Below are 15769 nucleotides of genomic sequence, written 5' to 3' on the forward strand. Positions count from 1 at the left end.
CCATGTGGTCAGTGCAGCGTTAATGATGGCCTCAAAGCTACTGACCAAACAAAGCTAGATTATAATGCTGATTCTGAGGTGACATGAGTCAACACCATTGACTTTTAATTTTGTGATGGCAGCACTTGGAGTATTGAGCAGCCAGTGGTAATGATTGTCCAAAGACCAGTCCCGGTCACTTTCACATGCAGTCTCCAAGGAGGGCCATTGTGTAAGAAAACAAGAGTTTGTTTTGTGCTTGTTCTGAGGACACACTCATCAGCAGAGTCTCACCTTGGAGAACTGTACTGAATTGGAGTTTCACTGAATTGCTGACATTCTGTGAGAGGATTAAGAGAAGCAGTTTAGAGGTTGACCCCAAAGTAGGTACAGTTATTGTCTAATTATGCTGCTTTGTCAATAGGAACAGAATGGGTAGTTGTTACAGGTAGAGTCAAATCTGTCTTAGCTCCATATCATCATCACTTTGGTGACCTGGCCAGAAGATCACTTTGCTCTGGCAGAATTTTCTGTTTAGTTGGGGAGTTTTCCTATCAAAGGGACACTGCAGTCCCCCAAAATTTAGATGTGTAGCCCTTCCATTCTTCAGTGTTATAGCCTTCCATCCAGGAAATGAGAAAACACTTTTGTCTTTGTTCAAAGGTGAAAGTGTTTTAGTTTCTTCCCATTGCAACTTGGACCAGTGTTAAAAGACCTGACCTTTTTTAAAATGCCTGGACAGTCAGAAGTGGAGGAGTTGAACCTCAAAAAATTGAGGCCCTGAATGTTTCGTAGCCCACAAACCTGACTGAGCTTTTACTTCAGACATTTCAAAACCTGGAGACGCCGTAATACAAAAACCACTTAGATTTGGTAACAATATTGGATTAAAATCGTTTTAATAATGTACTCTTTGTATACCACTTTTCCCCGAAGGGGGCACTATTTTTTAGATGCCCTCTCTAGGTTACTGGTACCAGTATGGCCAGCCATATGAGTCACTGACTTCTTTAATTATTGATACCTTTTGAAGAAATTATATGTGATTTTTTTCCAGTTCGATTAATTCCAATAGATGAGGTCATTGACACTGACACCTGGGCAAAAGGTCAGTTGATTTTTATCGCTGGCAGCTGGTAGATACTATGAATACTATAGTGGAAAAAATGTATTGAGCTGATTCCAGATACCCCCCCCAAAAAAATAACTGTTGAAAAGGGAACAAGTGTGTTGCATCGGTTTGAAAAAATTATGAATTTTGACAGTTATTTCTGTTAAACATACTATAAATAGGAAAGATACATGTAAAGAAGGACGTCCTTGATGCTTGGTGTCCAGTCCAAAAAATTGAAGAATAGAAGACACAATTTTTAAAAAGGTAATATTTAGTCATGTTATATTTTGGCCTGTCAGACTGATAAAATTACTGTTAATTGAATTGTAACTTGTAAGTAGAAACAGTACATGTAACATTTTATGTAATAATTGGGACTGAGACTTTCAGCCTCTTAAAATTCATATTTGTGTTACGGATGACATACATGTATGAAAAGTAAGTTAGAATCCATCAGGTTTATGCTTGATAAAAAAAATCTGTGTGTTGATTTCCATGAACACGTTTTGAACACCAGGCCCAGCTGAACTTGGTGATTATTATAGTCCACACATTCAAAGGAACAATGAGTTGATTTATTGACAGCACACTTGTCTCATGACACATGAACAGAAATCCCCACTGCCAAGCTTTTTCCTCAGAATTTCAAGAATGGATGGAAATTCTGAGGTGTGCCATTCCTTCTAGCCTTTTGATCCCTGGGTAATGACTTGAATGTCACCCATTATGAGGAAAAAGTTCAAAAAGTACCCTGCTTATTCTCACCATCAAAAACTGATGGAATATGTTTGATATCTCTTCGCAAGCAATATTGTTCATTTTGCACTGTTGTTCGTGCATGTGTACATGTACAAGAAACCGTACACATTCTTTATTCGTTTTCTGCTTTGAGACACGTTTGGCTGAAACAGCTAGTCCTTGATATCAAGTTTCATTGTATGAAACATTTTGTTAAATTAAAGGTCTTTAATGTATGGCAAACAGAAGTTTCCAACTGAAAATGAGTGTGTTTACAAGTGAGCACACACTTTGTTATCCAAAAAGTTTGACAAGTTATCAAGCTTGCTTCTAGGTGCAAGTATGGTTTGTTGCTTTTCAGCATTGTTAAACAAGAACAGAAAAGGGTAACAGTTTGGACCATTCTAACAACCTGTCATGGAGGCAGGCCTTTTTAAAATCAGATGAGCCACTAAGAGTGCATGATTGTATAGAAAATCAGTTAACGTTTGGCCTAGTCATAACTGTGTTTCAAATTGAACAATCTCAGTTAGCGGATTACCTCCAAGTCCAATATACAAAAATCTGTCTGTTTGGGCACTTGTTATTGCCTTTTTGCTCCACTAGAACTCCCCCTGCTTTGATTGCCACTGAACTTTTTTTTTAGTCTCTCTCTCTTTCTGAACTGACCTGGAGTCCCACTGGTGAACACCCCTTGTGCTGTGCATTTATTAGTGCAACCAAGCAAGCTGATGAGCATTTAGCCGGAAAAATAAAGCCTTTGCCGGCGCCCCTGGCAAGCGTGGTGTAAAAGTCACGTCAGCAGTTGGCTAAACAAGTTCAGGGGTACGGGGTAATGTGTTGGCTGCTGGTCAGCTGGGTTGCAGGGTGGAGAGGAGGTTGGGCCCTTTTTTGCCCAGAGGATAGGTATTAGAGAGTACTGGGTATCTTGGGGGTATTCTTGCTGGATTTGACAAGGCCTCACTTGGCTATTTAAGGGGTTATAGTGAAGGTCACTCTGATTTCGTTTTTTTTTTATCCTCTCTGCAGAGAATTGTCATGCCTAATGTGGGTTAGAAGTTAAAGGAGTAGCAATTGGGGTTGAGAATTTGGTGTTTTAAGTTAAACTTTGAACCTCTTTTCTTTGGTTTGGCAGTTATGGCATTTTTGAAGAGGGCAGTTTGAGAGTAAAACTGATTTCACGCCGGATTTCTCTTAAAACCAGAAAGAAATTGTTTGTTTTTTTCCACATAAAAGTTTGAATTGTCTTCATAGAAAGATCAATACAGCTTATAACAAACACAGTGGTCATGTGTGTCTGATGTACTCCTCTAGAAAACATAGGTTTATTTTAACATCCATCATTTCTCTCTCATCTGCAGGTATCTTATACTGACTGATAAGACTCTCATGAAATAAATCTTTAATGAGTGCCTTTTCACCAATACCTTTTTTCTGTGCATCCCCCTTTATTTGGTGATTGATGAGCTTGTAAAAACTTAACTTTCTTCAAAGTTCTAAGCTTTCTGATTAAATTTGAATGATGAAATAGATTGAAAATGTGATTAACCAGTTTGATGTTTTGTTGATGTAAAACAAAAAAAGTTGTTTCCTTGTACTGCAAATGCCACGAGATTTAGCATGCTGCAGACAAGTGATATCTTAAATAAAAATGCCTCTACTTGTTTTGGCCAAAAGGAACACCCCTCAGTCATCAATTCAGGCAGTCAGTACCTTGACTGAACAATGCACTCACCCATTCAACCAATGCCACTGACCAAATACACTGGTCCACCAAATATAACAAACTTCATTTTTCGATCAGCGTTGGTCTTTTGTATCCAGCCGTGGAATAACAGAGAGTTCTCATTGAGCACATGTGTAATGATGTAGAAGACCTTCCTAGGGCCAGTGCCATGCACTCTACCCATTACCCCTCAGCCTGAGAATAATAATATCAGCCAGTACATGGATATTATTAGTACACGTTCATTTGCCAGAATAATATGCACAAGGCCACATCAGCTGAAGTGATCATACTCCTACGTTCCCCAAAACGAGGACATTATAGTCAACGTGTCTGTGAAGGTATACTGTACATGTACATGTAGTTGCGTATTCCTTAAGTATCTTAACTTGAACTGCCGTTTGGGGAAGGTTTTTGAAGGAGTATGTGACAATTTATGCCGGATTTCTCTTGTCTGCGGACTGCAAGCGGTGAGTGGGACCATGTATGCATGATGATTGGACATGTACTTGTCATGACTATTTCTCATGGGAAAGTTGAACTTGTGTGTGGGTTGTGGTTTTAGTGTTTGCTGCATGATGGATAGGTAGGATCCCACTGAGAGATACAATTCTGGTGACTTTCACTTCCCATGCACTTTCAGTACAATACGGGTACATGTAGATTTAGTTTGGATAGTGGTCTCTGGCACTTTGTCATTGTGTAACTTCAACTGTAGGACAAAAGAGTTAATGCTCAATATTAAATCATAAATCAAAGTTGCAGTTATAGCATTGGTAGAGATTCCATTTGTTGGGGGGGATACCAAGCAGTTTTACAGACATGATTTATCACAGATGCATAATGCCAATTTATGGTCACAACAGCATTAAGATATCTGTCTGTATATTATGACATTAGTTTTGGATGTGAGTTTTGTGCTTTCTGTAAGACTCCCATTTCTCTCACATGTGATGGATGCCAGTTATGTGCTAGTGGTGTGTCGGTCATTTACCATACAGATTGTTAATGAGCTATTGAAAACATTCAAGGGTAAGTGTTTGTTTACTCAAAGAGCAATGTAAAAAAATCTCTCTTAACACAGGGCTGTACTGAAAAGGTTCATTGGAAAAAAAAATTACATCAGGTTTTGGGACAAGAGACTGTTTTCCCTCATAATAAGGGGGAAAAGAATGTTTTGGACTGTCGCAGTTAAACTGTGTTCTATTTTTCGTGTCAATTTTGGCTGCACCTGTGTAGCAATAAATCATGCAGGATATATTTGTGATCCAATAAGCAACAGGTTTCTGTAACTTATAACATTAACTATAATATTGATAATTGACCTAAGTTTTTGAAATGCTTCAATGATAAATATGTGTCTAGCATAGAGACAAGATTTAGAAGAGTTTTCTTGGAAGTGAATCTAACTTGTAACATCACTGTTGCTTGTTGCAACAGTTGATAAATAACCTGAAGTTAAAAAGAACTCCCGTAATAATTATTCTTGCATATAAAGAGACAAGGGATAAAGAACAGTTTTTCTTAGAAGTAAATCGAACATTTAATGTTACTGTTGCTTGTTGCAATTGATAACTAACCCAAGGTTTAAGAAAGAAAAGCCCCCATAATAAGTATCTGTCCAGGACAGACAGTTTAACAGAAACTAACTCATCTTTTGACGGTCTTACTGTACTACAAAATATATAACATTTCAAAATCTAGTCATTGTCAACAGTACAAACCTTTAAAGATTTTGTATTCTGAGTTGAAACTTTATAGCACTAGCCAATTTTTTTATGGGACACTTTTTCGCGCACTTTTCAATGAAATTTACTGCATTTTTTGGCTGAGTGTAGATACATGTAGTAGGGTTTACAGGAAGCAACACAATTTGCCCAGTGTTATTAATTATTTTCCTTAATTCTAACTTCCAGATCCTTTAAAATCTATGGAGGATTTTTGAAGGATTTTTGCAAGATAAAGGAAGAGAACATCTGCTAGTCCTTATCTGAGGCTTGATCCTTAAAAGTTCAGATACAAGAATCAATGAGCCATTGACTTTGTGGTTATTTGTTTTTTCAAGGATTCAGGAAGGTTGCAAGCAAAAATGCTTAGAGAGTTAAAATTTGGCGTTAATTCTAGTGTCATTGCTACTTTTTCTATAATTACAACTTGTGAGCCTAAGGTTTTCGTTGATACTCTCAGCAGGAATAAAAGTAGGCAAAACACCAGGGTGTATTTTTTTCTTCACTTAGTTTCAGAACAGAACAGAAACCGTTTGTGGAGTTTGTGGACAACCTGTGAGTGTGACCTTTTGCAAGCGGTCAAAGTGGAAGTTGTAATTTTGGCCCATCTCAGTTGGACATGACATTCCTTGTGTGGTCTGTCAATGCCTTAGCCTAAGCCGTGTCTTTTACTAGTCGTCCTTTATTATTGTATGGAAATATGAGTAATTGAAGGTGAATAGTTTACCTGTTCAATACTTTGATGGGCAATAGGATGGTGGTATATGACCTTCGTGTACCAGTAGAGTCATTATACCAGTGATTCAGGATGGAAAGTTCTCCAGCTGACCTTTATGAATTAAAATCCTAGTACATGTACATGTACATGCACGATGTATGTTGTGTAGTATGTTATTGGTTATTGTTAATGGAGACAGTTTCGAGTACCAGCAGTTTTTTGCATCTGTGTACTTTGTAACCACACTGTGTCAGTTCTGTCCAAGTCAACAACATTAGTGATTGTTTGTTTGTTTCTCTTTTTGTTTTGTTGTGTTCTTGTTGTGCTTCTTTGTTGTACTGTGTGCACTAAAGAAATTTTGTGTGTAGGAAACAAGCTTAAAGTTTAAAGAGATGTTTTATTTCATTGGAAAGTCTTGGTGGCAATGACAGATCTAAAGTGACTTAACTAATCTGGCACATGCTGAGAAATTCCACTGAGGAGATCACTAAAGGCCAAGAAGTGATGATCAGAAAGACAGTTTATTTCAAATTGATTCAGTGTGGTCAGTGGTTATACTGATGAATATTTACCTTGATTCAAGAGAACAAAATGCTTTACATGTAGGCCTACTTATAATTTTTTCATGCATCGAAACCTCAGTCCTGTTGCCTAAACCTCTAACAAGGTATAAGTACCTGTACATGTAGACGAAACATTGAATTGAGTTTGTTTTCTTACATGTAAAGACTTTCATCTGGCAGCTATCAATCACTGTGTAACATGAAACCAAGAAAAAGAATGACAAATGACAGTAACAGAAATAGAGGCAGACCTGACACATAGACCTACAGAACTTGCACTTGTTGTTCCTTTATCCACATTCATGTAGAAAGGGAGAAAGAAATTATGCCCATGGGCAGTAAGACGCATTATTTTCCCTGGTAGGAAGCTTGGTATGCTTGTTAAATGATATGAAGTATAGAGTGTCCGCGCGCACAGCTATTGTTGACTGAAAAAGCGGGAACCACTTAGGACGAGAATTCTGGCATACGGGTCATCTGACGCATCGAAAGAGAAACCTTTCTCGACCGGGAACATCCTTTAACCCCCCTGTGGTCCACTCTTCCCTTATTCTGTGAAGAGCCTGCATGCTTGAACTCAACTCAGTTAGTGTCCCATCTGAGGCTGGAGCAAAGAAAAAAGTAATTCAATTGTGTTCCCCCAACTGCTTTTTGGAGTTCACTCCATGGCCACTGACATCCACTGCCCCACTTCTTGTTTCACACAAGTAAATGCAGTGATATTATCATTGAAACTCATTCCATTTTGTTGTGGAAATAAGTTGATGTGTAAAGTTCCTGTTCTTCATGGCAAGATAAAGATACAAAAGTAGAGAAGTTTATAAATCATTTAAAATGAATCACTCTTAAGACTTATCAGAATTTTACAGTGTAAGAAGGGAATTAGCATGTATGTATAAGTTCTTGTAAAAATCTGAAAGAAATGCATGCAATACATGTACTCTTGTCTTTAAAAGGATATATTGTAAGGGCGGATATCCTGTAAGAATTTCACATGAATCTGACTCTGAGATAACCAATTTATTCATTAAAAATAGGCCAGAATAAATTTCTCATAGAAGTATTTTTTGTCAGATTCTTGCACACTTGTATGAATCTAGAAGGTCTTATGCTTAAAATTGCAAGTGTAATTTATCTTTCACCCACAAATATAGCCACATATAAGTCTGGTATTTTAGATTTGGTTGTTAAAGAGAAGAAAAAACATTTTGTGTAATTAAGTCCATATGAGTGAAATCCCTGCACATGTTCATGTGTAAACTGTGAATATTAAAGGTACAACACAGTAAACACATCACAGAATCACAATGGCTTGATTTGATGCGGTTTTGACTTCCTGTGGCTTATTTGCAGCTCTGGGGAGAGAAAGAAAGTTTGGATAAAAAAAATGGAGAAATAAAAATTAAGAAGGGTAACTGTACTATGGGCTTAGCATGGACCAGCGACGTAACCCTACGTGAACTCTTTTGGTTTCCTCGCCATTTTCCAAACTCATTGTACCTCCTCGTCTCAATTTCTCGCTTTTGGCAACAGAAGAGCAGTACAATAACGTGGCACATGTTGTATTTTAAACGTGATTTACCCTCTATTAATATGAAGGACTTCAACTCCTATTGTGGATGTCTGGCCATCCAGCAAGAATCACCTGAAAGGGTTGTGGGGGGATTTCTGGTGATGATTGATGGAATTAAGGAATTTTTTTTTCTGAAGTAGAGTTTTGTGTAGTGTACTTTTATGTGACATAAAATGCATGGTGTTATTCAGTGGAACGGTTCTACCTGCAGGGAGTCACGATCTTCCACTTTCTGCTATAAAAAAGAACGTTTTCTTTATTCTTTATTTTTGTGTAATTCTTGTAAACTCCCGGTTCTATGGTCAAGAAATTCACTATAGAATGAGTGCTTCATGTTAAACATTCGTTCTCATTGGAATACAGATTAAAGCAGTCATACAACATTTAGCATGTACTTTTTCACTCTAGTATCACTTTCAAATTTACTCAGAAAATGACTGATTTGAATTGTTAGTCAACTACAGTTCTACCTGTACACAAAGTCTTTAATTTGAGACCCAAATTTGTGGTCCCAAATTGTAACCCTAAAATGAAGCCCTATCTTTTTGTTAAATAAAAAAATTTTTTTAAATTTTCAGAACCCAAGATCGAAAGTGTTGAACACTGCCAGGTTGTGATAACAAATTTATGTCTATTAGATACATGTATTTTCTCTACTGAAACCATGGATTCCTTAAAAGCATCCAAGGCTCTGTAGTTCTTAAGCCTGAAGAAAACCTGTAGAGAAGAGGCAGCGAGAAAGAGTTACTGTTTTAGAAATGTGGGGAACCCCAGAACAATATTGTACGCAAAACCCATGGAATCAGGAAGGAACTGAAAACCCAATCCACATGTGGACGGAGCCAGGAATTGAATCCAGGCTGCAAGTGTAATTGAGGCTATATATCCATCTTTGAATATTTGTTGTCAAAGTGAAGCCACATGTGTTGATGATTACTTGAACAATACTCGTATATTAAAATGTTCACTGTATACTTTTGGCAGCAATTCTGCACGTGTACATGAACATATCCTCACAGCAAAGCTTAATGCCAATGTGTATTTGGCATGACATAACTGGTGGGTGTTAATTTCACTTGTGACAGAATTTGATAAGGCCAACATGGTCTGTTTATTTAGATATTCGGCATACTACTGCAGGGATGTAAGAAGATGCTGGTAACAAAATTGAGGATATGCCCAGTAGTTGTTGTACTGCAGGCTAGGAGTCACATGCTTCTTAGTTGATGACACTGGCAGACCTTTAGCAAATATTGCTTTACTGTTTATTTGCTTAGCTCTGTTCAGAAACGTGTCTGTCCCAAACTTCACAATGCTTGGTGCTTTTAACCTGTTTATCCCAAACTGAACACATTTCTGCACTTTTGTAGCTCTCCCTGTGCCAAGGAACTGGCTAATCACACACAGGACTGCATTAAGCTTTTCCAATCTCAAAGTCTAACTTGTTATCTTGTTCTTGAATCCATGATCTTTCCAGCTGCAACTCAAGCATAAGCCCAGGGATGATGGTTGGCCTCTTTGTTACCACGGCAATGTCGTAGTTCATCTTTGCGAGGTGGAGCGAGAGTACCTTCGCCAGGGGGACTACTACTTGTACATCAAGCCCAACTCACCCCCCTCCCCTGCCAACAACAACAACACCAACTCAGTCACACTGACCCTGCAGTACCTGAACACAGACGGCCAGCTGCGAGAGATCCCTGTGCCCACCTCCACCTTCCGGGAGGTCTTCACCAGGCACTGGCTGCGGGATGCCAGTCGCGACGTGGTGCCCTCGGCTTCCTCCAGTGCAATGGACCTGAGCCCCTCCTCCTCAGACGGAGGTGCCTGTAGTGGCTCACCACCTCCCAGAACCCTGAGCAGCTGCCTTATAGCAGGAGAGCTGGGACTGCAGAGGGAGGAGTGGAGGGACATTGTCCAGCCTCCAGTCATGGAGAGGAGGCTGTCTGGTCGCAGGTCAAAGACTCAAAGGTCACGGGTAGGAAGTAGTGGTAGTGGCAGTAGCAATGGTGGAATGGGTCAACATGGAGGTGCAGGAAAGAGAAGGCAAATGAAACCAATCGGTAAGTTCTAAACGAATGCCTTTCTAGTTTTATATTTGCCTCTCAAAGTCAGCATTTAAATCTCACAGTTCATCTTGGTAGGCCTATTAAAAGCATTAACTATATTTAAAAAGCTGTTAAGAAACTTCAGAGGAATCCCTCTTTAAGAACTCTAAGCAAGCCAGCACATGTGGACAGATTTGAAAGGAGGTTGTTGCTAAATCTGCACTTAAACTGATGTACATGACTGATCATTGCAGAGATAAATGATTCAATGACTCGACCTCTTGCAGTGAGCTAGATGTAACAAAAGGGATCCAACTTCCAACTCAGGTTCATTCTCTTGTATTTCAGGCTACTAGGTCCAAAAGTGTGACATTTTTGTGTCCCTGTAACTCCCAACGTATGTAATTTGACATGGAAGTATCATTGAAACTAATTCAAACTATTTTTATTTGTTTGGCAGGTAATTTACATTACTGAATCACTCTTGGAAATCAAAGAGTGTGTTGTAAACTTACAATATCATATCTCAGATATGACAAGAAAATGGACAAAATTGGACCCCAATTGTATAGGATGACTCAGTTATGAAATAGACAAGCCTTCAGGGTTTTTCAGATTATCATTTTTTTGTGTGTGAAATATAGCAGAAGGGCATGTGTGAACTGCCGAGTGTCAAAATTCAGTTTGAAATGATGTTGCATAGTTATTGTGTTTTTTTCTTGGGGGGAGGGGTCAACTTTGGATTCTAGGTCATGTGTAGTCAGGTATGATTTTTTAATTGCCATTAATACTTGGGTGGTCTTTTAGTGGGCAGATGCATCAGCCAAGCATAGAAAATCAACACAATTTAGACTGCTGGGGAAATCTCCTGCTACCTTCAGAATATGTCCATTGGTCAGGTAGAACCTTTAACATAATGGCACCTGGGAAGACCAATCAGCCAATTCCTGGTTGACTACTCTATTTTGTGTTTAATTTTGTGTATATTTAAAAGAAAAGGAGAAAAAGTGGTTGCCTCACTGGTGTAGGAGAGGAAGAACTGTTGCCTTGCTCGTGTTTCCCCTGGGAATTATAATATTTTGGGGAGGGGGTACTTTGAATGGTCTTGAGGCCGATTGAGTAAGAAAGGAAGTATTCTGTTTTACTGATGTAGAAACCACATGCCATATTTGTCCAAATTCTGTTTTTTTTTTCACTTTGCACTTACATGTATGTGGCTTGTTTGCTCATGTATTTCTTGACTACAGCTGACGTGTCATGTGGTTAGTTCATTAATAAGCCGGTTGGTTTTTTTTTATACTGAATCAGAAGAAACGCCTAGGATAGGATCTTTTGGTTCACATGACCTGCGGTACCACTACTGTGACACAGAAAAACGAGTATCTTTCCAGATGATAGACTTTGCTGCATACATGTACATGTGTATCTTCTGCATGTATATTGTTGATAATTTTGTTTCAAAATATTACTTTCAAAGGAAAACAAACAAAAGCGGCAGCAAAAAAAAAAAAAAAGTGTTGTTCCACAGTTTAAGATCTCCGGAAAGTTTAAAGTGGCCACTTTTTCAGCTGAAACCTAACCAAAAGATGATGAACGAGAAATTTGTTGCAGCGAAACATTATCTCATCCTGCCCATCTATGCATGTTTACAGATAAAAAGCAAATTTCATACTGTTTACTGTTGACAAACCACAGGCAGTGTGCAGCATCATGTTCCAAAATAGTCATTGCTACTGTTAATATTTCACCTGGACATATCGAATTTGAGCCCTTTCGGTCAGTCAGCAGTTTATTGTAATTCTGGGGGAAAAAATGGATCAAACAGATGGTTAGGAAGTGGGAAGGTTCAGGGGGGTTAACATTAATACCAGCTGGCGTGATGTGAATTAATTGTACAGCATGGTGCTCATCTTATTAACATCGTTTTCTTCCAGTGTGGGAATGGATTTGTTCCTTGATATGTCTGCTAGTGTATCGGTAGCTTTTCTGATTGTGAGAGATACTGTATTTTTTTCCTTAATGTGGATGGACAGGTGTGGAATACTGTTTCAAGTTCTCCTTTGTTGGAAAAAGAAATACAGGATAAACCGTTACATTCAGGAATGTTGCAACAGGTTCTACACTGTGCATTATACTATACCTCTTGTAAAAGGCGAATTAATTGTACTGCAATACAGCAAAATCTTGGGCTCTGAAACTTGAACATATTTACTGTGGAAACATATGGCCGTCCATGTTACTGTGTTACTGTGATAAGATACATGTACCTAATCGTGGACTTCAAACTCCCACATAATATAAACATGGAATTCAACAATAGATTTGCACTGAAATGCAGAATTCATTATAGCGTATTATGAAAATGCAACTTTAAAAAGTTAGAAATCATTTATCAAGGCTACATTTTCACTTACATGTTTTTTAAATTAGTAATAAAAAAACTTTTTGGTCAAATTCCTTCAAAAGATGGATATTTAGCTATTAATAAATTGTGTTTAATTTGGGTTTTAGTGCCACTACAGAATGCTTGATGCTATGTTCAGTGAATCCCAATTCTAAAGAGCCTGTGTAATTTTCATTCAAATGGTTGTTGTTAATGATATGTGGAAGGGCTTCAGCAACTTAGTTTTTGCACTGTAGAATCAGCAGAAAAAAAGCTCACAGAAAACACCAATTTTTGCTGATTTAATGACATAAAATAGGGGTTAATCCAACTTATTGTATATAAGACGGTTGAAATTATCATATAACGTAAATTTAACCCTACATGGCCCATCCCCTTTAAGACAGGAAATCTTATACAGGTATATATTGACCCCAAGCCCCACCCCATCAAACACAAGAGGGCAGCATGCAGTAATCTGGCTCACCGAAGAATTCAAGACACAGATTCTGCATGCTGATGCACTTTCTTATTATTTAAGGAACCATTTTAGTGTTTATTTTATGATGCAAAAAGGTTTCCTTTTCAAGTTTTAACAGTAAGTTGTGTCTTTGCAAACTTTATTTTGAAAGAGTGTGCTGGGATTAGATTGTGTACAGCAAATGTAAGCCCTTCAGACATTTATGATGCAAATCTCACAGAGTTTTGACAGTTTAAGAAGCTGAATTTCTGTTTCCCGTTTCCTGCAAAAGATATCACTTGGAAGAAGTGTACTGGGCTGTTGAATATCTGTTTCAGTAGTACATCCTTTAAGTGTTCTTTAATTGACTCTTTTTTAAATGTTAAAACAGTGGAACTTTATCCAATGTGAAATGGATATACCGCCCTCTGTTGAGGGATGCAGGAACTCTGTCCTTCACTGTAATACTTGTATTGTGGGTCCTTCAGTGACCACGTTCCAACGGCTTCCCATACATGTTAAGTCATTTCTTGTAAACCACAGTTATGCCAAGGTAAATTTCCTAGCCATACTTTTAATTTTTGGAAAATAACTCTTTGGTGGGATTTTTTCACAATGAACTTTCCCAAATGGTTTCTAAAGTCAAAGCGAAAGCTTTATTTCTTCAGCGCTGTCTTCACATTTGACACCGTTCAAGGCAAGCTTCCCCAATTACAAACAAGTTCTAATAATGGACTGTATGGGCATTTATTATACCACTGGTTTTGTGGTTAGTGGCACCTGAAATGTCCATAGAGCATGCATGTGCAATATATCAGATTGAAATCGGCCTTTTTCTTCTCAGAAACCACATTCTATAAATTTATGCTGAAGTTAGTTAAAAAAAAACAGACCAACCACTTGAAGCTTGCTTTAGATTATTGGTAAGTCTTTCTCTTCCTCAGAAAGCCCTAATTTGTTTATCGTTCACTTTTCCTTCCTGTTTTTAAAAGGTTTCCTATACGCTGTAGTTTGAAATGGACATTATTGGCTACATGTAATTCTGGGGTATACATGCAGTGCCGCATACAAACATGTGAAATTTTACACCCTTATCACTTTCTATATATATTCAACATAACTAATTCCTGTTTATTGTTTTCCCCAATTTATCATTCCTTCATTTATTGCAACTGTCAAATTCATTTATTTTCTTGTAGTTACGGGAATTGTAATTGTGTGGTTTTCCCAAAACAGGAACAAACGTTTACTGTGCAATCAGAAACAATGTCCCATTAAGGTATTGCACCACTTCCCCATCTCCTTTCAATGTACATTTACATGTGACGATCAATCTTACAGGAAGTATCCCAGTCTATATTTATCTTTCGATCAATTATTAGCTCATCAGTGGTCCATGGATACAAATCATTTATTCGCATTGTAAACGTGGGCAGAATTTATTATTTTCTATTGTCCTGTGCCGTGAAAACATGGCTAGTTTGGATTTTTTGAAGAAGGAAAACTTTACAACCCAGAAAATGACTCACATGGCAGTTGCCAGATCAGAACAGTTGCTTCTTGTGAGCGTATGTTGTTTCCATGGCTGTATTGGGCATCTCTTTGTTACTGTACGCCTTGTATGTAAGTAACTTCTTTGTTGGGTGCTGTTTTTGTGGGGAAAAAAATCACTGTGGAACAATTTTGACTGGAAATTAATCCATGCAGGTCTATAGATGAGAGGTTTCAATGTTTGGTCTGCTCCGATTGAGAAAAAGATGTTCATTTGGGAATGTTACATGTACTGGCAAAAATAACTTTGAAGCAACAGAGACATACAGGCAAACACATTTATGATATTTGTTGTGAAATATTTAAATTTTAGGTAGAATATATATTGGTAAAATTTATTTAACTGGGCATATGGACCATAAACACTGATCTTTCCATCTCCCTCTTTTTTTCCTTTGCAGGGATGAGAGAAATGCGTAAATCGGGCTCTGGGCTGGGTAGTAGCGGTTCTGATGACAGCAGTAGACAAGGCAACAGCAAGGATGGTCAGCTCCTACTGGCCCAGTATATACTGGAGGTGAACTTTGAATTATTGCACTCACAAGCTGTCATTCTTACAGGTAGGTATTTTTAAAATCCAAAGTGTAGACATTTTCTGAAAGTGTCTTGCCTCTTTCTTTAGAAGAAATTCCTTTTTGTGAGAGACTGATGTAGGAGACGGAGAGTTTGGGCAGTGGTGGGGCTACAGTGTTAGACCCATAGATGTTGCCACCAATTGCAAGGGGTAGGATTATTGTGGATGTAATGTGAGAGTGTACTTTGCTGTTGCCAATAGTGGCGTAGATGTACTTGTACCTTACACATCATGGCGTGGCTTTACTGAGGTGCATTGTTGTCTAAAGGAAATTTTGCATTTTTGCAAGAAAAGGTTCAATTCAGTTTGCTTCACTCATCACATGTATGTACTTTGTATAGTACATGTATACATTTTATGTGCATATGCCCATGACTCAAGAATGATTAATGTCACATGCAGAGTTTTATTTCAGTGAATTTTCAGCCATTTGAGATCATTTTAAAAAATGTCTTTGCATAGTTATTGGCAGTGTTTACAGTGCATGTCTCTTGAATCAGTTTCTAAGAAAGACCTGTATATTTTGCTGTGTTTTGCATTTTGACATCAGGGGCTGATTTCATAGAGATTCTCAAGCACAAAATATGCTTAAGCACGAGAAAACCTTACTTGATA

At 38.0% G+C, this 15769-nt stretch overlaps 1 protein-coding gene across 5 annotated transcripts in view; it reads left to right on the forward strand.

The window, feature by feature from the left end:
• LOC110980033 (puratrophin-1-like) overlaps positions 1-15769 on the forward strand; it is an 89849-nt gene that overhangs the window by 28418 nt on the left and 45662 nt on the right. For all 5 annotated transcript variants that reach the window (XM_022236309.2, XM_022236307.2, XM_022236310.2 and 2 more), the window contains 2 exons: positions 9616-10201; positions 14982-15140. In XM_022236309.2, the coding sequence (XP_022092001.2) occupies positions 9616-10201; positions 14982-15140 (745 nt within the window). The remainder of the gene's footprint in view (positions 1-9615; positions 10202-14981; positions 15141-15769) is intronic.

Source organism: Acanthaster planci, linkage group LG06 (assembly GCF_054643075.1).
Source record: "Acanthaster planci isolate LZ-2023a linkage group LG06, COTS_SCS, whole genome shotgun sequence".
Taxonomy (NCBI): Eukaryota; Metazoa; Echinodermata; class Asteroidea; order Valvatida; family Acanthasteridae; genus Acanthaster; species Acanthaster planci.